The 23,819-nt window shown below is 41.1% G+C and overlaps 1 protein-coding gene across 1 annotated transcript in view; it reads left to right on the top strand.

Annotated features, from left to right (window-relative positions):
- Window positions 1-23,819, top strand: part of sema3fa (sema domain, immunoglobulin domain (Ig), short basic domain, secreted, (semaphorin) 3Fa) — a 46,414-nt gene extending 22,595 nt beyond the window's left edge. The window contains exons 3-19 of the mRNA XM_062442704.1: window positions 6,017-6,177; window positions 6,264-6,326; window positions 8,838-8,957; window positions 10,457-10,546; window positions 11,576-11,669; window positions 13,121-13,240; window positions 14,623-14,762; window positions 15,683-15,797; window positions 19,559-19,628; window positions 20,450-20,594; window positions 20,702-20,924; window positions 21,213-21,301; window positions 21,421-21,462; window positions 21,626-21,783; window positions 21,943-22,010; window positions 22,107-22,240; window positions 23,293-23,819. Of these exons, the coding sequence (XP_062298688.1) occupies window positions 6,017-6,177; window positions 6,264-6,326; window positions 8,838-8,957; window positions 10,457-10,546; window positions 11,576-11,669; window positions 13,121-13,240; window positions 14,623-14,762; window positions 15,683-15,797; window positions 19,559-19,628; window positions 20,450-20,594; window positions 20,702-20,924; window positions 21,213-21,301; window positions 21,421-21,462; window positions 21,626-21,783; window positions 21,943-22,010; window positions 22,107-22,240; window positions 23,293-23,721 (2,261 nt within the window). The 3' untranslated portion in view covers window positions 23,722-23,819. The remainder of the gene's footprint in view (window positions 1-6,016; window positions 6,178-6,263; window positions 6,327-8,837; window positions 8,958-10,456; window positions 10,547-11,575; window positions 11,670-13,120; window positions 13,241-14,622; window positions 14,763-15,682; window positions 15,798-19,558; window positions 19,629-20,449; window positions 20,595-20,701; window positions 20,925-21,212; window positions 21,302-21,420; window positions 21,463-21,625; window positions 21,784-21,942; window positions 22,011-22,106; window positions 22,241-23,292) is intronic.

A 23,819-nucleotide genomic window follows, 5' to 3' on the forward strand; every position in this document is an offset into this window, starting at 1 on the left:
ACACACACACACACACATAGACACAGTGTATCAGTGGCAGATAAGTGTGAAGAGCATCTGAGTGACAGCATCCGGAAGCTCAGAGATAAGACATAATCTGTTGCCAATTATTTCTTCTTGACAGGCACAGGTAAGCAGCAATCAGCTCCAGTGACATGTGTTGTGAGTCAATAGTCCTGGCCCCAGTGGGTAGTGAGAGCCTGATTATGAGGTGCTGAACAGAGGCAAACACAAATCTGCGACAGGCTGGCTGATAAAGGCTTCCCACTGCTTTTCAACCCCTCTGATACCCACGATGACCTCTCCTTCCTGTGCACTAACACTTACAAAGATACACTGGCCTCACACATTCAATACATACTTGGCATTTGCACTGATCACACACATACTTATAATATTTTTCTTACAACAAAAAATGTTAAAAATGCCTCCCGTAACGACCCATGTGACCATTTCAGAGATGACTCATGAGCATTTTCTGATCTGCCACCTCTATGTGTAAAGATTTTGTTAAAGTTACGGCAATAGTGTGACATTTTGGGAAATTTGCATATTTGCTTTCTTTCTTTCTTGAGTTACAGTAGATTAAAAGATCAATACCTCTCCCATGTTTGTGAGTATGAAGATTTTATCTGCAGCAAGTTTTCTTTGACTAGAAATGGGGGAAAATGCAGGCTGGCTGTGTCTAAATGTAAGAATCTGTACGTACAAAGTTCACACTTTTCACAGTTTTTTTTGTATACATTTTTAATTTGTGAGCTTTGGAGATAGTACTTTGTTAGAGCCTGAATAGCTGTTTCCCATTGTTTCCTGTCTTAATGCTAAAATAAGCTAAACAGTTGTTCACAGGAGCTTCAAATTTACAGTGCAGACATGAGAGTGCTCTCCTTATTCTCATCTAACTCCAACTCACAGAAATCAGTGTGGATTGTTGTTAGGAGACAGACCATAATCACAGTCTCCAGTTTCAAAGTTTTATGTTTTATTGACCCAACCATTCACCCTAACCTCCTTCATAAGTGGTTTTGTGATAGTATAACAACATTACATTACTTCTGCTACTGAGAAACATTGTTTATTGCAAAGCCATGGGGAAACTTGTCAGGAAAACAAAGGTCAGTATTGAGTGCCTGAGTGTCCTTTTTCTAGTGAAGACAATGTCAATATAAACACAATGTGTGCTCTTCACTTGATAAAGAAAATCCATTTAGGGTAACATCCATGCACGCACGACTGCAGACAAGCTGCAGCAGGGTGGGGCCACACCTTTACTTTATGAGAATGTGAACATGAGTAGATCGGGGAATTCAGACAACATGCCAGGGATGCCTGGGCAGGTATGTTGGATTTTTTGCTCCCAGTTTCCCTCGAACCACCCGTTTGTCTTTCAACCAAACACACACACACACAGTACACAGTCTGGCGGGCTATCACAGGACAAGGGAAAGAAGGGGGAGATTTGCTAGGCAGATTGTGGCATGAAACAAAGTGCTAGATATGTCTGGGACCTGCGTCTTCCATCGTCTCCATACACAGAAAATAGGGGTCACTTATGTGGCTTTGAGGGTGACCCAGATAAACCACACCATGTGACAAAACCTGGCCAATGAGCTACATATCTTGGATACAGAACAGAGCAGAGAGTGACCACAGTGCAGAGGGATCACATCAGCAGGTGGACAGACTACAGGCTCAGTTTACCAGCAGATGTCATTTACATTGTGTGAGAGAAATGGGAACAGATTGGGTTTTCTCGGACAAAGAGGATCTTCATCAAGGGCACCAAACTAAAGATTATCTCACATACACACACTAGAAAGAAAAAGACAATTTATTTCTGTCTGCCTGTGTGTCTGGTAGTGATTACAAAGGCCTTGCTGGGAAACTCTGTGATACACGCCAGATCCTGCGGTCTTTATAGACACACACTTGTGCCCTATCATTGCCGAATTTACTAGTTGGTTGTAAATTCAACAGCTTAACACGATGTCAAGGCTGTGTATTGTTTGGTAACATTTTTCTTGGCTCAGAGGCATAGCCTATTAAGGCTGAGCTGAAACACACAGGAATGTTTCTGAGAAGATGAATTTGTGCTGACAATAGAGTGTATGAATGCTTTGAGGTGGACTGTTATCATACCTTAGTCCTTATCTCACCACGCTACAGGCATTATTTCAAAGAAAATATGTTTTAGCATGTCTCCTCTCGCAAAGATGTAATATTTCTCCTGACTGTAAGATCTGCACTTCATTTTCACAGATTCAAACAGTGAGATGAGTGGAGTTAATGTGATGTAAACCTATTTTAGTATCTTTTTTTTATGTAGGCTTTAAATATGCTCTAGAATGAGTCTTATGTGACATCCTGTCCTGGTTGGTACTTGTAAGCCATGTGTTGACTCATGTTTCCCCCATTATCTCCCATATATTGACCTTTTACAATGCAGTTTTATGTAGTTTGAGTTCAAAGCTGCATGTCCATACACGCATCGCCCTGTGACTGTTTTTACGCTTTGGGCAGTCCTTGTTCCTGTGATTATCAGTACAATACAATTAGTTATAAGAAATATGCAGACTGACTGATGAGTAGATGGTTTCTTTTCTCCCTTTTCATATTGTGAAATTATATATTAACTTCATATTGTATTTCAATTGTATATTAAACACAACCAAAAGTCGTTTGTGTCAGTGGTGTCTCAGTTAGCTTTGGAAAAATAAGGAAAGAGAACAGCGTGCTTTTAAAATGGCTGTTTAATTATTAAAAGATGTCCAAACCACAATTGTATATAATTCCCAGCTTGCAAATTTGGAGAAACACGATTGCTCTGTTTTGAAAGCTACTCACAGAATTTGTTCCAACATAATAACTTGATCGTGTGTTTGTTAGCATTCAGTTTTTGATAGAGAGATGGCAGTCGGTTGATATTCATGTCCTGCTGGTTTAAGGTTTTCATGATCCATGTGGCGTCAGTGAGATCAGGATAATATAAGTGATCCAGAATGTAACACTGATGCATCGCTAGAAGAGAGGCAGAAAAACTACTGGCTGTCAGACACTTGAAGTCAGCCGATAATGTGTTTTGATGAATGTTTATTTGTAATGTAGTAGGTTATCTGTCTGTCTGCCTGTCTCGTCTGTCGCGTCTGTCTTTCCACTTTTGTTGAACTTTGCGGTGACCTAACCGCTGTCAGACTTGTGACAGCCAGTCAGCACCATGAGGCTCCCGTTCAGATGCCCCTGAGTGTGAATCTGAGTGCAGAGGTGATAAATGTGGGATGTCAGCTGGTGACGTCTGGTGTCCCTGAAGCTTTAGGATCTTTCAACTGCTGGGCCTGTCGAAGCAGCGAGCTGGCTGAATGTGTGGTTGACAACCAGACAAGGATGGAAAACAAGCCGTGATGTTTATGGAGGAACAGTGAAGATGTACTGTTTAGAGATGTGTGTAAGTAGATGCTTAACATTGGGTGTCAAATGGGCCGGTGATTCATCATTGGGTTGCTGTCACCACCTGCACCTATGTCCTCACTCTACATGCACTAGGGCTTGGAGATATGCTTGAAATTAATATCAACTGTTACAAAGTTACAATCCGTGAGATTTTAGTCTTGGTTGATTTCATGACACCTGTGGTTACTGGTGCCACCCCCAGATATTTGTGGGTGGCAAAAACTCCTTGAGCAACTAGGGTATCTGTTTACAATGCAGCCAAACAAACCCATCTTTTGTTAAAGAAGTCAGTCAGTAGTTGGCCTTTCTCCGTCATGTCATGAGTTCTGCAGTTTGATTAAATTCTGTGCAGTGTTTGAGAAGTTTTCTATAGCAGAGCACAGTAAAGCTGCTGAGGAGTTGGAGGTGCGCAGCCTGCACCTGCAGCTCTTTATCTAACACTTGCTCACTGTGGCTGCCGCTTCTTCTTCCATTTATCACTTCATTACCTTTTGCGTGAAGGCAATTTTAATGATGGACTTCATTACTAACAATTGTAAACTACTATGAAGAGGGAAATAAATGTATCATTACTTTAAATATAAATTCAAATTGATTGTTCAATGCAGTTAAGTAGACGGAAAATGGAAGAAAAAAACAAATTTTCTTAGTAATTAAACATTTGTTTGGAATTAATACTTTTGATAGAACAGAACAGCATTTTGTTAATAGCAATAACAACATATGTTCATATTATCACGATACGATTCCACTGAAAGTCAAATGTGCAGGTCTATAAATCGCTGTTCATAAGGGTGAGACCATGTATTAAAGCAAATGTGTTTGGAGGCAACTTATGAGAATTACTTGGGTGACAGCCATGTCTCTTCCTATTTACTACCTTATCCAGCCCGCTGCATGCTGTGATGCTGCACCGTGACGGCAGCATTTCACAGTTCCTGAAGAATCTCAGCACACCAGCGGCTGAAAAGCCTCCTGGCTGAGGATTCATGTCAGTATTTCAACATGTTCTTTGCAGGTGGAGGATGTCGTGCTGTCTTTATTCTAAGTAAAGTAACAAGCTGTCTGCTTCCTCCCGGTCAAGAAAAGAAGTTGTAGCTGTTGTAGGGAATCTTATTCATGATCAATGAGTCTCAGACTTTGCTACAGAGAACAGTGGGGGAGTTTGTCTGGTCCCATTGAAGTGGAACATGAACAAGTCCTCTATCTGGTCCTCTGGTTTTCTCTGCAAATAGAACAGCACAAGTGCAGGCTCAACTTTCTCAAGATCCACTTTCTCAAGTATAGTTTGAAAGCGAGAGAGACGTCCTATCAGATTCACTAACAGCTCGGGAGGTAATGGGAGGACCGGGAGAAAAAGCTGTTTTCCGTACACCAGATCTCCACTTATCTCCCCTCACACCCCGGGTGTAACTTATACTCACACTCACACACCACAGGGTTTGCCCACAGCAGTATGTGAACCATTTGAGGACAGTTTTATTCCAGAATAGTTTTAACAGTGATATGGATGGGTGTTGCAGTGATGTGTGATATGATGAGAGACTAAGCCAGGGAGTGGTCGAAGTAGTCTCTGCTGCTATGGGAGTGGATAATTCATATTATAGTTAAGGCTGTCATCCCTATCATAGCTGACAGAATTGAAAAGAGGTGGAGGAAAGCTCCTTACATAAAAAAATATTTTCATTGCTGTGCTGGTTTCTCATTAAGAGGTCGGCCCTAGATTATATTGTTTAGGGCTGAGGAATATATGAGCTGTGATTGCCATATTGTTCACAGAAATCTAAGATTTTATTCATTGTAATTGTTGTTTTTGCACTGAACTGGTTTGCACATCTTGGGAAGCTTTACATGTATGATGTGATTTGGTTTAGTCTTTAAGCTCTGAAGAAGGCACACTTGTGCCGAAACGTCAGCTTATGGAATAAAGTCTATGTTGCATAACCGTCAAAGTGTTCCTACCTCTTTGAATGTTTTTATGCTTGTTCGCTGCCTACATTTATCAAACACAGTACTGTCATTTACTTACTGTTAAAGAAAAATCCTTTCTACTTTGTTTTAAAGGTTTCTATTTATTGTACCTGTCTTGTGTGTATTTTCATTTTTATGTGAAGCATGTTGTATTGTGTCTTAATAAATCTATGAATTAAGTTTTAATAACGGGCAGCACATAATTGCATTGCTTTAGAGGAAGAAAATGAACAGCTTTTGTAAATTAATTTAGGAGAGTCAGAGGGTAGGTTTGGTGCATCATTAGCATACAATCATGTCATCATCATTAGCATCATCTGTGTGTGTATGTGTTTGTGTATGTGTGCACACATGCATGGGGGTGGTATAGATTTGTAAAGTAAATGGAGAATAGATCAACTCTAGACAAGAAAGAATGAGAACAACCTTGGCAAACCAAAGGGCATCTCTGTGCCAAAAAAGAGCAGCCTACACACATCTCCTGTGACCATGTCTGTGGTTTGTGTTTCCCAATTTCATTGTGTGTTTTTCTACTACAGTAGTATCCACACAGCTTGAACAAAACCATTAATTTTCCTTTCTTTTTGGTTCTTTACAGAGTTAAAGTCTACCGGCACTGCTCACCACTTCTCCTTTTTGCTGAACTCGACCGACTATCGGATCCTTCGCATGGATGAGGACCACGACCGCATGTATGTGGGCAGCAAAGATTACATCCTGTCTCTGGATCTGCACGACATCAACAAGGAGCCACTGATAGTAAGAAATGTTATGCGCAAACATTGAGCTGGATGAGATCAACAAAAGTTCTGCATCTCACCAGCTTGTTGATCTCTTCCTATCAGATCCACTGGCCTGTTGCCCCACAGAGGAAGACTGAATGTGTCTTGTCAGGAAAAGACACCAATGTAAGTATTTAAAGATGATAATGATAAAATTTGGAGTAGAGATGAAATAAGATAAACTAATCAATCAACAGAAAATTACTTGTCAGCGCCCACTTGGGACACACGAATAAAACAACAGAGACATTGTTATAGGTGCTTTTCATACTAGTTCATTGACTGTCCGAATATTCCCATAATTTGTTAAAAACACAACTGACCTGCTACACATTTTAAACATCATTTTATCTGGTGAGATCCTGGTGCAAAATCACGAGTGCATGTTGCAGTCTGTCTTTTTGGCAACACTTAAGATTTCAATGTGGCACTGGGGTCAATGGAGGACATTTTCAAGCTTCTTCCAATGTGCCACTAGCTGTGAAGCTCTTATTTATCGTCTGTACATCCCTGATTGCTGATTGCATACAGCTGCCACCAATTAAGCTCAAGCAGGAACTTGGAGCGTGCAACATGCAAATAGTCTTCATTGAGTGCTGGAAATGTATTCCATGCACAAACATATGCATTTTACACACATCTCTTTTCTATTTTTTTTAGCATAATCTAATTAACTTTTTCCACAGTAATTATTTACTCTTTGTTGTCCAGACAGGCATACAAAATGCATTGGCCACTGGAAGCCTGTCTGAAGTGTTAATACGATTCAGACATTCAAACACTTGGATGTGATAGAAACTCGTGATTGAAATTCATGTAAAAACCAGATCCTTTTGATTTTTTTCACACATGCAGACCCCCCCCCCCACACACACACACACACACACACACACACACACACACACCCCACCCCCCACCCCACACACACACACACACACACACACACTCATCTCACCCATCTGACTGCTGGCAGGAGTGGTGAAGACTGAAGGAGTGATGAGGCTCCTGCTAATAACCATATTGGTAGAGAGCGCAGGCTGCTGTTTATCCAACTGGAATGTTCATTTATGCGTGTTTGGTGACCCGCACATCTCACCGCCTCTGGCTACATCAGATCGGCCTCTGTATGTTCATGTGTGAGCCTCTCTGTGTGTCAGAGGTGGGTTTAAAATTTCATGTCTAAAATAAGAAATAAAATTGGCTACTGGGAGACAACTTGGCAATACTGGCCGCTCTTTAGGGAATGACAGATGATGACAATTCAAAAGCAATTCAGAGGGGATGTCGCTTCAGGCAGGAGGTCAAAGGCAATCATACCCACTGTGCTCCCAGTGGGGGAGCACAACTGTGCGCTGAATAATGCACGCAGGCCCACACGCGTAAACACACACACACACACACACACAAAAACACATCCTCTGAAACCTCTGACTTGTGCATCTGTCGTGTTGCTAAGATCTGCCAAAATGGTTCATCCCCCCATCCTGCATACAATCTTTTTCTACGCTTGGTACATCCTTTCTTTTTCGCCAGCTGTCACTAGCAGCCGACATGATGGACAAATCTGAACAGATATCATTGGCCTGTACATTTCTGTATTTCGAAATTTGGTTTGGGTGGATTGAGACCAGGAAGGCGGACAGCTGGTCAGACAAATAGAGATTAGGAAGCCGCAGACCTCGAAAGCACAGAGCTGCTTTCACCAGCAGAACCTCTTTGTGTGCAAAAAAAGGAAATGTTGGTGGCACTATCATTGTACCGCCACTTGAATAATTTAAATTTTTAATAAACCAGTGTTGATATTTAAAGGACCATTGTGTAGAATTCAGTTGCATTTCAACAACTGTCATATGTCAACTGAATACACCCCCCCCCCCCCCCCCCCCACACACACACACACACACACACACACACACACACACACACACTCTGTGTGTTCCATGTAAGAGGGCCCATGTAGGTATAAAAGGGCTCATTCTAAGGTAACAAAAACACAACCATTTTTATTTTGAGGTGATTATAAACTAATAAAAACATACTTAGTAATATTATATTCCATTTCTGACAAGGCCGTTCCACAAGATGCCACTAAATTATACACAGTGCACCTTTAAAAAGCTGGCAGTAACAAGCATGTCTTTAGTTCTTCACAAGAAAAACCCTAATTGGATTTTAAAATCTACTCTCTAAAAACCAAAATTTTGATTTAACACTCAAGTTTGGTCTAACCAAAATGTTTTCAAGTTGTTAAGTATGACAGAACATTGAATCTGGTTTACCATCAGTCCCATAGAAAACACTCTTCACAGCTCAGATGCACTGCTTTTCTTGGTGTCTGCTGTACAGTTATGGTGTTTGGAAACATTTTCCCTCTGACAGTGTGGTCTGATCTGAAGCCTGGGCCAGGCTGACACACAGAGCCAGAGAACAGAGCTGCCAAACACAAGCCAGCCAACAGCGGAAATGATAGATGTGATGGATTTAAGCCAGACAGAGGGGTTATTAACCATCAGTGGGGCATTATGTATTATGTAACCATTTTTTCCCATTGCATTTTCATGATCAGATGTTTATTTTCATTTGAGGAACCTAAATGGAACTAAAGGTAAAGCAGAGTTTTGTTGTGCTCTACCACAGGGAGAATGTGGAAACTTCATCCGTCTGATTGAGCCATGGAACCGGACCCACCTGTATGTGTGTGGAACAGGAGCGTACAACCCCATCTGCACCTATGTGGACCGAGGACGCAGGTCACAGGTAACCAAAGACACAGCCGGGCACCCGTGGAGACATTTTGACCTTTTACTCTGCACCTCTTTTAAGAACCATATCTGTCAATCAGTCTCAGGTCAGAGAACCTCCTTCTGCTCTTGCTCTTCAGTTTCATGGGCTCTGCTTTTCTTCCATCATTTTCCGCCTCTTAGTTTTCATCGATTTGTGCTGTTTCACGGTCTGGAGGACTCAAAGAAGGGAAAAAAAGCTCATGGCCAGTGCTGTCTAGATCTCCATTATTATTGCAAAATTGCTGTTGGTGAGGTACCTAACTGCCACTGCTAACAGACCATTGAGGCACCAATCTTCTCTCACCACTGGGAATAGCACGTTGACAGTATATCTACAGTGAATACCAGTGTGTTTCCTCCTTGTAGTCCTCCCTCCCACCTCACCTGTTTATACACAGCAGAGCCTGTGGTCTGTCTTTCTGTCTAGCTGTGAGAGCCTCTGAAAGGCCATCATTACTGATGGAGCCTCTCATCCATCATCAGCCTTGTAGCTCAACCCTCCCTTCCTCAGTCCCTTCCTTCATCCCTCCTTTGCTCCAGCACGACGGCCACGCGGAGCTACAGCAGCTGCTGGCCGGGCTGGTCCATGCACTTACATTCACTTTGCTGCCTGTTTAGTCTCACTGTTCAAATGGGAGGGTTCAGATTTCAATGTAAAGGTCAGTCCGCCTCTTGTCATTCAGCTTCTCCCCTAAGGCCCAAAAGCTATGTTACTTCACGCTATAAAGATTTTCCTCAGTAAGAGTAGATGTAAATAGAAACCGTTTGTTCAGAAATTCTTCTGCTTGTTACATGAAGGGCTTCACACACTTTTAGTCCTCAATAAACTCTCAACCTTTCCTCTTAACTGTGAACTTTTTCCTTTATAACTACATCACTCTATGTGCTTTTTTTTACTGCTGTTTCAAATGCTTCCTTTGCAGTTTCAAATTTTTTCAGATTTGGCGAAAAGGACTACTTAGTTTAGGAGTATTCTTTGTTCATGTAGATTGAAGATAATAACAATCTTGCTCTGTGAAATACTAGTATTATAATATTTTTTTTAATTCACTTTATTATTACTGAATTTACTGTAATGAATTTTTCACATGTTGGTTGATTCATTTTATTGCATTTCCTCTTCTGTTTCCTGGCACTGCATGTTTAATGCATGGAGTTTGCATGACACTGAGTCTAATGTCTAATCCAACATGGTTACTAAATGATGGATGTCAGCCACCAGGGTGTCTTCGGTCTACTTTGACCGTCACTTTTATCTACCTCCATTTGCTTCCTCCATTTTCTTTTTTTTCGTTTTTTAGAATTCTTTGTTTTCGCTGAGTCTACTGTATGCCTGTGGTCATTCTTTTTGCACTTTCCTTTTTTTTTCTACATATCTCTTTATGTCATGGTCATCGTCAGCTTAATTTTCTTTGTTCTGGGCTGTCGAATGTCAGTAACGAGATGGCCCAATGTGCCATGTCTCTGTTTTAGGGGTCCCACTACCTACAGGCACCCCAATCTGGAGGGAGAACAAGTCGGGCAGCAGACTACAGTACTACATCAGAGCCTTTGGAGGCGAAGGTGGGCTGAAGGGAGTTTTGTAAAAGGCTCTTAAGTTTGATGCCCACCTGAAGAATATTTCTAGTCTCAGTTGATGTAGGGGTAACATGACTTTAAAAATATATATCTTGGGTTATTAAGGTGGCTAACTGAACTGCAGAGTCTTCAAACAGCTCTACTGCCAAAATGTTCACCATGAATGTGGAAAACATGCTTCCCTCTAGTAAGACCCAGCACAAAAGAGTTCTTTGTAAAAGTACTATTCTCATGTCAGTGGAGAGTTGAATGCCCGTTTCCTTTTTTTCTTTAAGAATACAATATGAAAGTCTTTCAGTCAAAAGTTGTTGACCATAGCAGCATATCACTTTTAGGTTGATTTATGGGGTTTTATATTGTGGTTTTTTTTGGGTTTTTTTACAAATCACCACCAAATCAACATATTTTTTAGTTATACTGTATCTTATCTACTATAAAAATATTCACAGGCAGGTTACATATGCAGCTTTTACATTATTCTGCTTTCTCGTACATATTTCCTACATCAACCAGCTTTGAAGTACCTGACAAAACTCCATGTAGACACATATCCAGTGTTGACACAGATGTTCAAGATGTCCTCTTGCACTGTGGAATAATGAATTCTTGTACGAGCCACTAACATCACAGGCATGGTGGATGAATTTTGGATTGCTCTCAGCATTTTCCTCCACCTCTCCATCTCACTGATAACTGGCTTTGTGAGCATTTTGTTCCCCTCAGCAGATCCAGTAGTGCTGTGAAGTGCGTGTTGGTCGCCTCACACCTCGTCATTGTTACCCTGTCTCAAAACTGATCACATTATTAGTGTGATTCAGTGTCGCATTTAAAGCTGCCTTTAACAACTAAGTATACTCAAAGTGCCTTGTACGTGCTGCATTCAAGGAATAACCTCCCTCCAACACACACGTGCACACACACACACATATATCCACACATAAATCTGTTACCAAATAAGAAAGAAAAGTAAGAAAATGTTATTAGTTATGTTTTCCTAAATCTTTACCGTTACAGGAGTACATTTTCCGTCTTGAACCTGGTAAAGTGGATTCTGGGAAAGGAAAATGTCCTTATGACCCAAAACTTAACAGCGTCTCTGCTTTGATCAGTAAGTACCTGCTTTTTTTTTTTCTTCATATGACATGTGTGGACAGCTTGTGGATAGCTGTGTGTGGAAAAACAAAGTTCTATTATACAGTGTGTCTTTAGTTTCCAGTCTGCATACCCCCAAGGATTATTTTTATACCACATACAGTATTCTCTCTAAAGCTGCAAAATATTAATTTCAGATATATCCTTTTATACAAATGTAAAGTTTTTCATTTAAAGATAATCTTGTTCAATTTAAACTTTAACTCCTCATCATGTACAAGGTCACACCGCTGTACTGTATAGATGTAATTTTATCAATGCATCCACTTCTTTGATCTGTCTGCTGTGTACTTTCTTGTCAGTGGGTGGTCTTTTGTTGTCAGCAGCTTACAGGTGGTCAGAGATAGTTGTTGATCAGTGACCTCATGCCCTGTGTGTGTGTGTGTGTGTGTGTGCGTGTGTGTGTGTCTGTATCTGTGTGTGTGTGTGTGTGTGAGCGTGTGTGTGAGCGTGTGTGTGAGCGTGTGTGTGAGCGTGTGTGCGAGCGTGTGTGCGAGCGTGCGTGTGTGTTTTTGAGAAAGAGACAGAGACTTCTTTTGCTACGCCATGTCAGCTCAATACCAGCTGACCCGAGCAAAACTGTAACACCAAGAAAATCAGCTCCAGGTTTTCTTACATAACTTGCTATGCTGAGAAATACCGCACTGACACAGAAAAAGCTGTAATTCCCCTTTTCCTTAAACTTACTACTTAAAAATGCCATCTCTCACTTACTGCTTTAAAAATGTCACCACAGTAGAATACATAGTACTTCTATAGTAGAAGAGCCAGTGCAGATTCATTTTGAACTTTTTCATACATCACATATAGACATTGCATCAGGAAGTATCTGATGTCAGATGTGATGTCATGGTTTTACCCAACACATTTTTATTTTAAAAATGTAATGGATAATTGCACTAATAGGCCTGATGGGGGCACTATACCAAATACCTAATATTAACCTTTGGTTGACCACTAACCTTTGCAATATGGATTCCGCTGAAACAAAATTGACTGTGTAAATCCTGCTGTCCTTTCAAATTACAATGATTGGCCTAATGAGTATGATGAGTATGAGGTGTAATTGCAATGTAATTGTGAGGTCAACATTTTTAACCTAAACATGACATTTCAAACACCTCTGAACTGATGCGAGTGATTGAGTATGATGTATTTTGGCACTGCGTTTGTTTGTAAGAAATTATAATCATCATGGAAAGTGACCACAGCTGCTCTGCATGCTATCCGTATGATTAAGATGAGATTTGGAGGGATGATAATGCAACTTTTTAATGACTAGCTAAAGAAGTATTTGGATCAGACTAGCAGACGACGTGTTCCTTACTTTATGCTGAACATTTTTTTCATCCATCATGACTTCACCTCCGCAACACCCTTCCTTCTCTCTTTCTGTGTGACTGACAGATGGAGAGCTGTATTCAGGAGTCTACATTGACTTCATGGGAACAGACTCTGCTATCTTCCGTACACTGGGGAAGCAGACAGCCATGAGGACTGATCAGTACAACTCCAGATGGTTAAATGGTAATGTCTAAACTCACGGCTTGTTCTGCAGCCACCACTATTTGTTTTACTTATTTCTCTCCAGGCCAATTTTAATTTATTCCACATCTTCTGATGTTCCTTGCTGTAAAGTCTCCATATGTAGCTTTGACGCCATGCAAATCGTCCACTGCTAGACTCTTCTAGGAATTAGATTGTTGATCTTTCCAGCCTGCTCCGCATGACCCAGTGATCATTCAACTCAAAGCATAAAATGCTCAACACTAATTGTTGACTGCATGCCTGCATAGTCTGAAAGCGAGGTCAGTAGTGGAGGAAATTACTGAATGTCAATACTGACTCATAGTAGCCTCCACTCTCTAATTAACCATGATTGTCACAGCATTATAAATGCTGGTTGGATGCTCTCGGTTGATGTTGCCAAATCAATCACGGCCTCCCCCAGCGTTCCTGGCTCCCAGATTTTCCTCTGACCCTGTTGCCCTGACAACAGTCCCCTGATGGTGGTACACTGAATCGGGACACCTGAGTCCTGCTAATCAGCCATGTGGAATCCCTCGGATATTTCCCCTCCACCATTACATGGCTCCTGGTTACCCCCCTCATTCTGGTTTTGGTTTGTCCCCATTTGGGACACTGGTTGGGCACAGCAGGGAGGGGCACCCTGTGTTGCGCGTCCAGTGGTGACCCAGTAAGTCAGCCAGTGGGAGCGCACTGTGATGTCATATTCAGCATTGTCACTAGGAAGAAATAAAGGGCTGGTTTTAGGAGCGTTAAGTGCTGTTTTAGGCTCCAGGCGGCTATTATTGTTATAGCTGTATTCATTTTCAATAGTCTCTCATTCAGATTCTGTGTCAGAGTTTAAATAATTTCTGGTGCCAAATCTTAATGCACTCCCTTCACATCATGTCTGTGATGGATCTGATTCACAAGGAGTCAAAATTCAACATGAGACAAGACTTGAAATCAATAAAGTAAGATAAAGGTTTATATGTAGCTATGAAACTTTCCATTTACTTTGATTATTTGAGCATTATCATATCTCAGCTGAATCCTCACCGCTTGAATGGTTGTTTTTTCTAAGTTGGATGGATAATGTTATTGATTTCTTTCACATGGTCAGAGCCTTATTGATATTAATTATAATAATTATTTTTTAGCGAAGTCTAGTAAAGTCTACATCCCAAGAAGCAGACTCTCTGAAATTCTGCAGAAAGTCAGCTTGAAGCCCCTTGCAGACTTGATGAATTGAGGATTTGAACAGCCCTGGGCACTCACACATTTCCCGGTATATGCGCCTATGAAATGTAGTAAAGTCTGAACATATGGATGTAGCCTATATGTAGAGCAACATGTACTGCAAAGCTAGTGATACTTACTCTGTCTTTTTAACTCCTCTACAGATCCCACATTCATCCACGCACACCTCATCCCCGACAGCGCTGAGAAGAATGATGACAAGCTCTACTTCTTCTTCCGCGAGAAAGCCTCTGAGATGGGACAGAGTCCCATGACCCAGTCTAGGATAGGGCGGATCTGCCTGGTGAGTTATCACACCAGTCAGCAAAACCTCATGTTGATCATCACAACTGAAAGGTTTATATGTCTCCATAATGGTTAGTTATAGCCCATTGCCTGTTTCTTAGTCTCTCAAAGGCCCAGAAAGGAAGTGCCCCGTGATCATCAGTAATTGCTCCACTGTAACACACCAATTACTCGTCAGAAAACAAAATCCTTGCTGTTTGCCTTAACAGCTAAGTTTGGAAAGAATTCTGTTATTTTTGTTCTTCTGGATGAAGTGTTTGAGCAGCAGAGTTTACTTTAGTCCACATCTGTATACATGCATAGACATCTGTACAAAGCCAGAAATGTGTTTACTCAGGGATGTAGTGGTGCGGCCCGGAGCATTGTTTTTCACCAAAAACAGTCAAATGATGATTCTGTTTCCAAAACTTTCAAAACATCTCTACATGGACAAACTGTCCCTCAAAACTATACTGTGTTTGCTGAACACTTCACTAAACTATGATCTGAACAGAATGTGTTATACAATGCAGTAAACAGAAAAAACATTTCTATCATTGTCTGTAGGATATTAAAACATGTTGCCCTTTCACCGAATTCTTCCACACTCCATGTTACAGGAGATAAAGATAGACACAAAATGTATTTTTCTTCCAATGTTGCAAATCATTTGGACTCTGTGAAATGTGCTAGGTTCCAACCTATGAATCATTGTCCTGGGGCTTGATTCTTTACCTCAGCAGTAGTCAGAAGTTGGCTGACCTCCTGCGTAGATGGGCCAAGTTGAAACACAGAGCTGATCTTTATTCATACGGGCCCAATAACAACAGACCCGGTACAGTTAGTTTGGACTCTTTTCTGAAACACTCTCAGTGAGACGTTGCTTGGACTCAGCCCGTTGAGGTAGATTCATGACTACTGTGTGTCTCTGACTTGCAGAATGACGATGGTGGACACTGCTGCCTGGTCAACAAGTGGAGCACGTTCCTGAAGGCTCGTCTTATCTGTTCAGTGGCCGGAGCAGACGGCATTGAGACGCACTTTGATGAACTAAGTGAGTTTGAATTATTATTTCCCTCTTTAAGATTCTCTATTTATGACCTTTTTTATAGCATCTACAGCTCTTTCTATCATCTTTGGACAACATGCAGTCCGTCCCCTTGCCAAGTGTGTCCTGTGTCCACCACCTGTTGAGCATTTACACTCCACTCAGCGTTGCACGCGCACTAAAAGTTTGCACATTTAAAGCTGTAAGAGAGATGACACTTCTTTTTCTCACAAAGACAAACGGCACCAATTTGTCTTAAATACTTACAATGTGTTTTTACAGATTGTTTCCCCTCACTCAGGAAAGATATAACCCATCTGCTTAGAGTTAGTGTTAGGCATATAATAAATATGTCCTGACAGAAAAACTGGCAGAGAAAAGTGAGAATTCTTACGTGACAGTGTAACCACGACAATGCAAAACAAAGGCCTCCAGATGGACTTCTTGTTGACAGATTCAGTAACAACTCTCCCATTTGTAGAGTTCTCCTCACATTTTGCCCTCCATTTGCTTTGCATACTTTCACAATGATGTTACAATTTCAAGGCCTACAGTGTTAATCCACATGTACTCAGATTTTGCTCCAGTGTGTGGAGCCAACGGCTTACTGTAGGGACGCACACCAGGCACTTAGCACGTCTCTGCATATGTACAGCAATACTGGGAAGATTAAGGTGTCACAGACTCATACATGTTAAGCTTGACATGTATCTTCCTTTGAACATCAATATGGCTCCTGTAGGCACTGTCCTTACTGTGATCATTCTGCTTTCAAGCACATCAGCAGGATCAGCAAAGAATTTGTATTGTCATTGAAAAAAGCAAGAAATAGAAAAATCAAATACACACACACATACAGAGTAATCAAAATAATGAGCAGCTGGGATCAGTCCGACCCCCTGTGGATCATCCCCAGCCTGTCCGTTATTCACATGACTGACAGGATTATGTAGGGATTTATAGTATCCTTGAAATTGTAATGACTTGTAGTATGAGCAGCAAATCTTTCACTACTTTTCACTGTTTTCTTGCTAAATTTTAGGAGAAAAATGTTTTCACGCTACGAATGAAGCTCGTGAAATTTCACTATAGAAAGAAAGTGTGTACTGATTTCAGCTGCAAGATAAAACTCACATTACCTTAAGCCATCTAACTAGTGCAGCTAAATAGACTGGACTCAAGCTATACTCAAATTAATACTGTTGTATCACGTTTTTCAGTCTTCTGTGTGGGAGCTTTTTGATGAAATGGTACTAATTGCATAAAATTAAGTTTCATATTTTATTCACAAAAATGCATTTCATTCAAAGTGTAGCTATGATATATATAATTATCCCAAAATGAAGACAAATCATCATAATGAAGCATGGCATGCAATCTACATGGTCCTGAAACACAAAGCTGTTCTGACAAAGCAAGGGCTGACATAGATAGAAAAAACCTTTCATTTTCTGTTAAAAGTTGAACTCAAATGATTGCATTGTCTGCAGATGATGGCGAACAACATGCACATGCAGTGTGACCATATTTAATAATCCAAACACCGCTATGAACTGAATGTGTGGTAGGATCTTAATCCTGCTGTAATGAATCTTTGCAAATTGCAAATGTATGTTCTGCATTAAAGGCACTCAGTGTCAGTGACAGAAGAGCACTCCTCTGTCACTGTTGCAGCACTTTTAGTCATCTATCCACACCGCAGCAGGTCAGTTGTAGTCTCAGTGCAGATGAGCACTCAAAGTGAGGTCATTGTTAGCCCCGAGGCACAGTGGAACATCCCACAGCTCTGTGGTCAGCCTTTCCACAACCACAGGGCGTCTGGTAGAAATGTATTCTGTCTCCAGCCCCGCTGGTCCTGATGGAGCCCAGCCGAGGCATCAGAGTGGTTGTATGAGGACTCAGGGGAGAGTATGGAGTACATTCAGATGGTGAGGCGATGCCGAGGCGAACAGAGGAGAAAGCATTCAGTGTTTTACCAAGGGAGAGGAGGAATATAAAGACAGAGGGAAAGAGACGCACATATGCAAGAAAGATGAAAATGTCTGCCAGACAATATTGAGAATGACTGTGTGGGCAATAAAGTTTTATTGCCTTTACTGAATTGTAATTATGGAGTGAAACATTGTTATTCCATTGAATTATTCTTCTTGTCACTGTAGTCCAACCCCCAACCTCCCCCTCTGTATGTTACTATTCTGTAAATGGAGAAACTGTTTATTTTTGCTTTTGCTTTTCTGTTTGTATTCTGACTGTATTTTTTCTTCATCTTTTAAGATGTAGGTCCCTTGAAATGAGTATAAAGCAGATAAGGATATACTATCTGTAGTCATTTGACAGTCCTCCTTGTAACATCCACTTTCTCTTTTGTTTTTACTTTTTAAAACATCTTATTTATCCCCACTCACTTGTGTTCTTTTTTCGCTCACAGCAGTCATTGATGTTTCTCTGCTAATGTGAAGACGAGTGTCTCAAAGACTCAGTCTGATCTGACACATCAGAAACAAAAGTTAGAGTGACGCAACTTGTTCCAGTTCTCTGCTAATTTATTTCTTTTCTCTTGCACTGCGCTTATTCTGTAGCCAGGAGGTCTGTCAAACTGGCGTCAGATGGGTTATGAATTTCTACTTTGTTTGCCAAAAGTTAATTTTTGCTTTAGCGTGCAGCCATTACCTGTCATTTTCATACCTTGGCATGTGAGGTGATTTATTTTCTGAAAAGATTTCAAACTCATTATCACAGTTAAGTTTGTTGATTTTGCATATTTGCAGAGTCAGAAATTATGTCTCTGTTCTAGCCATGTTGATTTAAGCTTCCTTCTGTTTACTTTCTGCGTGCTAGAAAACGCCAAGGGCATGAGGATCAAACAATGTGTTATTAGACGTCAATCTCAATTCCACATGCATAATTGTGGCTTAGCATTTGGTTATTTTACATGCTGCTTCTCATGTTGCTAAGGTGAGATTTGAGTGATATATCTGTGATGGCGGCTCCACAGTCTTCCTGTGATGTGTCAGTTTAATGCCTTGCCTCTTATTTTACAGATAACTATGAAAAAGATCTTAACAGGCATTATAAAGGAGAGGATAGGATGTCCTGCTTTTTCATTGTTATTGATATTTTCCAATTGTTCCTCTCTGTTCAAGGCCATTAAAAGAAAACTAGTTCCCCATTGATGAAAAAGATTAAATGGACCTTTGTTTTCGTCTGTGGATGCAGTGTTTTTCTACTCAACCTGTCCACTAAATTTATTTCAGTTTTCATCCTTATTGTTTTTCCTTGCACTTTTTTCTCATTAAGCCATCAGAGGATATGCAGGGTTCCTAAATTGCCTCAACCCCAGAGACTTTGGATGCATATGGCTCCTATTAAAGCCATGTTTCACCAGAGATCTCTATTTCACTCCTATTCCCTGCTGAGACTCAGGAACTGTAGTTTCAACATTGGAAGAGTTTGGATTCAGGATCTCGTAGAGGCTTTGATAACCACTGGCTCTCTAGTGCAAGAGGAATTCTCCTATAGTTCCCCCTCCTAAAAGTCTCCATATGTCACAATTACAACAACTTTAGGTTGGAGCCAAGTGGAATATGGGAAGTAATTAAGCCTTTAGATAGTTTGATACGAGAGACACACTAATATTTACTTAATATACCATGTTTTCTTCGTCTGACAATTCATCATTTGGCAGTTATTGTGCTTCTGTAGAAAGACTGCATTTTTGTGGTTTGTTACTGTGACTAATCACTTTGAATTATTTCTTTCCCTATTAGGAGATGTGTATATCCAGCCAACTCAAGACACAAAGAATCCTGTCATCTATGGAGTCTTCTCAGTTTCAGGGTAAGTGTCTGACAGCTTTCTCAAACTTGACAACTTTTATGCAGACGGGAGGGAAAGGTGTATTTTGGTTTACCCCTGCAGTTTTTCTTCCTTTCCCCTCAGCCTGAAGGTGTCAGCTCTCTCTGATATTGAAATGCTGTGTTGAGTATGGCCTGTCAGTTTCACGCTACAAAGATAAAACTAGGCAGCGAATCTGAAGCCCAGAGGGAGTCATGCTCCTCTGAGAGACTGACTGAGCCTATAGTTCCACAAAGGTCAGGTTTGATAGCAAGTTGTCATCTCAAAACACAGCATTAAAATTCAAGGGAAAACACGACCAACCAGACATGTAAATTGAGATTCTGGCTGCACACAAGCAAGGAGAAGTGCGCACTGAGTCATAATAAACATGTCTAGATTAATGTACTTTAGAAACAAATACTGTTATTGTTTCCGTCTTCTCCTTAGGCATCAGGCACGTTTAAACCCAGCTGATAAAAACACTTGCAGTGCTAATGATAGAGGCCCATGACAGGAGTTACAAACATAGTACACCCACCACACAGCAGTGAGAGCCTGTGCTCTGGCGATTCTCTGCAGTACGTGGGTGTTTGTATGTCAGTGTGTCAGACAGCTTGACTGTAGTTGAGTTGGTTTTAGAGTGTGTTTGTGCGTCATAATGTTTCATTGCGTTCCTGTAAGAGGCAGGCTGAGTACGTGGGAAGGAAGTAGATCCTACCAGTCACAGAGAGCACCCGCAGTAATTATCTCAGGGAGTGAGTTAATCTGTATCCTCTAGCGTCTTTCTCTGTATTCACGCTCTCTGTCCTGGCCTCCTCAAGATCCGTGTTTAAAGGCTCGGCAGTGTGCGTCTACTCCATGGCTGACATCCGTATGGTCTTCAATGGCCCTTTTGCCCACAAGGAAGGGCCCAACTACCAGTGGGTGGCTTACACTGGGAAGATCCCCTACCCCCGACCTGGCACTGTGAGTTATAAACATAAAAAAATAAAACAAAATCATTTTTACTGCCGAGGAATTTGGTAAATTGCAAAAGAGAAAGATTGACAGTCAAATCTCTTATTTGTTAACAGTGTCCTGGAGGCACTTTCACCCCCAACATGAAATCCACAAAGGATTACCCTGATGAGGTTATCAACTTCATGAGAAACCATCCCACCATGTACAATGCTGTATACCCAGTGCACAAGCACCCCCTAGTGGTCAGAACCAACGTGGAATATGAGTTCACCACAATTGCAGTGGACCGAGTGACAGCTGCTGATGGGAGCTATGAGGTGCTCTTCCTGGGCACAGGTCAGTACTCCAAGGCCTTAACTCACATTACGTGATGATTGCCTGCTAATATAATTGTCATATCAATATACAGTTTGAATTGTATTGTCAAGTATAAGAGATTGTTCACACACAAGTAATGGGTCTGTCATAAATCAATCAGATTGAATGAGTCCTCAGATCAGTTCTCTTTCTAAGATATTTTGAAGGGAGGAAGAAATAAGTGCCACCAGTCTGGGAGTTTAGGGTCAAAGGTCAATAACTCAAAAGGTAAACGGGTTACATTTTCTTCTCTCCTGTGTCTCTCAGATCGGGGGACAGTTCAAAAAGTGATTGTCTTGCCTCGAGATGACTTGCAGACTGAGGAGCTGGTTTTGGAGGAAGTGGAGGTCTTTAAGGTCAGTTGCTTCACCATACAGTAGTCTGTTCACTCATCCTCTCTATCTATCCCATTCAAACTTTATGTGGATTATATTTGTGATATGAGATTAAAAGGAAAGCTGTTGTTTCACTGCAGGTTCCCACCCCAATTACCACCATGAAGATTTCATCCAAACGGGTAAATTAGTCTGGAATAACTAAGACTAATAGAGTATATTATACCAAAAAAACAAATCTTTAGATAGTATGATATCTCATAATAATTATAAGAAATATTTACAATATTACTATTTCATATCTATTTTTATGAACTAATCTTTACCTACTTTTTTTCTATATAGCAACAACTGTATGTAGGATCAGTCCTGGGTGTGACCAACCTGGCTATTCATCGCTGTGATGTGTATGGGGAGGCCTGCGCTGACTGCTGTCTGGCAAGGGACCCGTACTGCGCCTGGGATGGCAAATCCTGCTCTAGATACTCAGCCTCACAGAAGAGGTGAGTATCACGATAGTATAGGACATGCATGGATACAGGCTTAGTATCAGTATGTGCGTACACAAATATGTAAATGAGGTATTCTTCCATGCACTCATGTGATGTTTTTTTTGTTGAAGTTAAGCTCTTTATTCCCGTCTGTTGATCTGACCCCTCTAGACGTAGCCGTCGGCAGGATGTAAAGTACGGCAACCCAATCCGCCAGTGCAGAGGTTATAACTCTAATGGTGAGCATCAACACTTGCAGTACACCCGAACCCACAATTCCCAAATCAAATATTCTGCAGTCACATTTCATTTGTATTTTACTTATTGTTTTAAAGCCAATAAGAATACGCTGGAGACAGTTCAATATGGGGTGGAGGGTAGCACAACATTCCTGGAGTGCCAGGCCAGGTCTCCTCATGTGTCTCTCAAATGGCACCTTCAGAGAGAAAACAGCGACCGGAGGAAAGAGGTGAGCAAAGCTTTTACTGTAAAGCAGTTGTTTCCCCTCAATATTCTTATCTTGCTTTATAATCACTTCCATGGAACAAGAAGCGATCTGTGAATTTATATTTATACATCCTGTGAGTGTCTTTCGATTAATGAAGAAATACATTTTACATGTAAAGTAGTAGTTGTATGTGACAAGTTAATCCGTCAAAGAGATCAATCATGTGAATCTGCAGCTACCCTTAACTCCTTTATAGCGACTTTCCAGCCATTGCTTTGGTTTTACTGCCCCCAACTTTAGCGTTTATTTAAAGTCTCACCACTCTCATTGTTTCCAGCAGCAGCAGGCAGCTGTTTTCTACAAACCAAATGCATACAAACAAGTTATCCATATAAACTTTTAAAAAATAATTTTCAATTCCTGTTTTAACAATTTACAGGTGCCCAAAATGAACATTGAAACTTGCTGTTACTCATTCATTTTGTTCATACTGGCCATTAAAGATCCTTTCCTAATGTGCTTCCAATGTAAGTGATGGGAGAGAAAATGCTCTTCAATGCAAAAATGAGTTAATCCAAAACTAATTTGAGGTTTCAGTCATCCAAATGTATCAAATAAAGTGGATATCTTTCAAAGCTACTGCTGTTTTTTTGTGCCAAATGCCCAGATTTTGTTACTATTCTTCCTCTGCAGCTCAACAGGGAAACACTGTCCTGGGAAAACTAAATGAAGGAATTTTATTCTAGAAAGAAAAAACTATACCCACTTGCTTGAACTGATTTGGACTGCTGAAGCATCACATTAGCTTAAGATGAACTTTTAAGAACATTTTTTTAACAAAATGAAGACCATGGGTTTTGTTTCCCATCCCTTGCATTGTAAGCATATTTGAAAGGGATCTTTTAATGGCCAGTATTAGTGGGGGCAACTATCACAAGACCTCTTTCATTGTTTATAGGCACCTGACTGTTGTTTCAAAAAGTTTTGAAAATCACAAACCTATCCTTTAACAATAATGAAGTTATAAGAAGTTAATAAAATTGTCCTCTTTACTGTCCTCCTGTTCCTTCCAGATTCGCTCAGAGGGACGCATCCTGAAAACAGACCAAGGTCTTTTGATCCGTTCCTTGCAGTCCTCTGACAGTGGCATCTACCAGTGCACGTCCACAGAGAAGAACTTCAAACACACACTTGTCAAACTGCAGCTTGTGGTCCTATCCAGTCGTACAGTTAACAACGTGTTGGTGGAGACCGGCAGCCCAGCCCTCCCTCCACTGCAATCCAGCGCCTGGACTCCGAGTGCCGGCCAGTATAAGGACCTGCTGACGATCCTGAGCCAGCCAGAGATGGGCCTGATCAACCAGTATTGCCAGGATTACTGGCAGCTTGCAGACGGCAGCGTCGGGGACAACAAAGCTAAAAGCTTAAAGGAGTTGAAAGAACAGAAGAAGCCCCGCAACCGTCGGCATCATGATGAGCAAACAACTCCTGCTGAGACATGAGGAGCTGGACAGACATCCTATCAAACACCCCCAGTCTACCTTTTCACACCACCTCCTAAACACTGCAACCCTCCATTTTGAGGAATGACTCCAGTCAA

The sequence above is a fragment of the Scomber scombrus genome, chromosome 3 (genome assembly GCF_963691925.1).
Source record: "Scomber scombrus chromosome 3, fScoSco1.1, whole genome shotgun sequence".
NCBI lineage: Eukaryota > Metazoa > Chordata > Actinopteri > Scombriformes > Scombridae > Scomber > Scomber scombrus.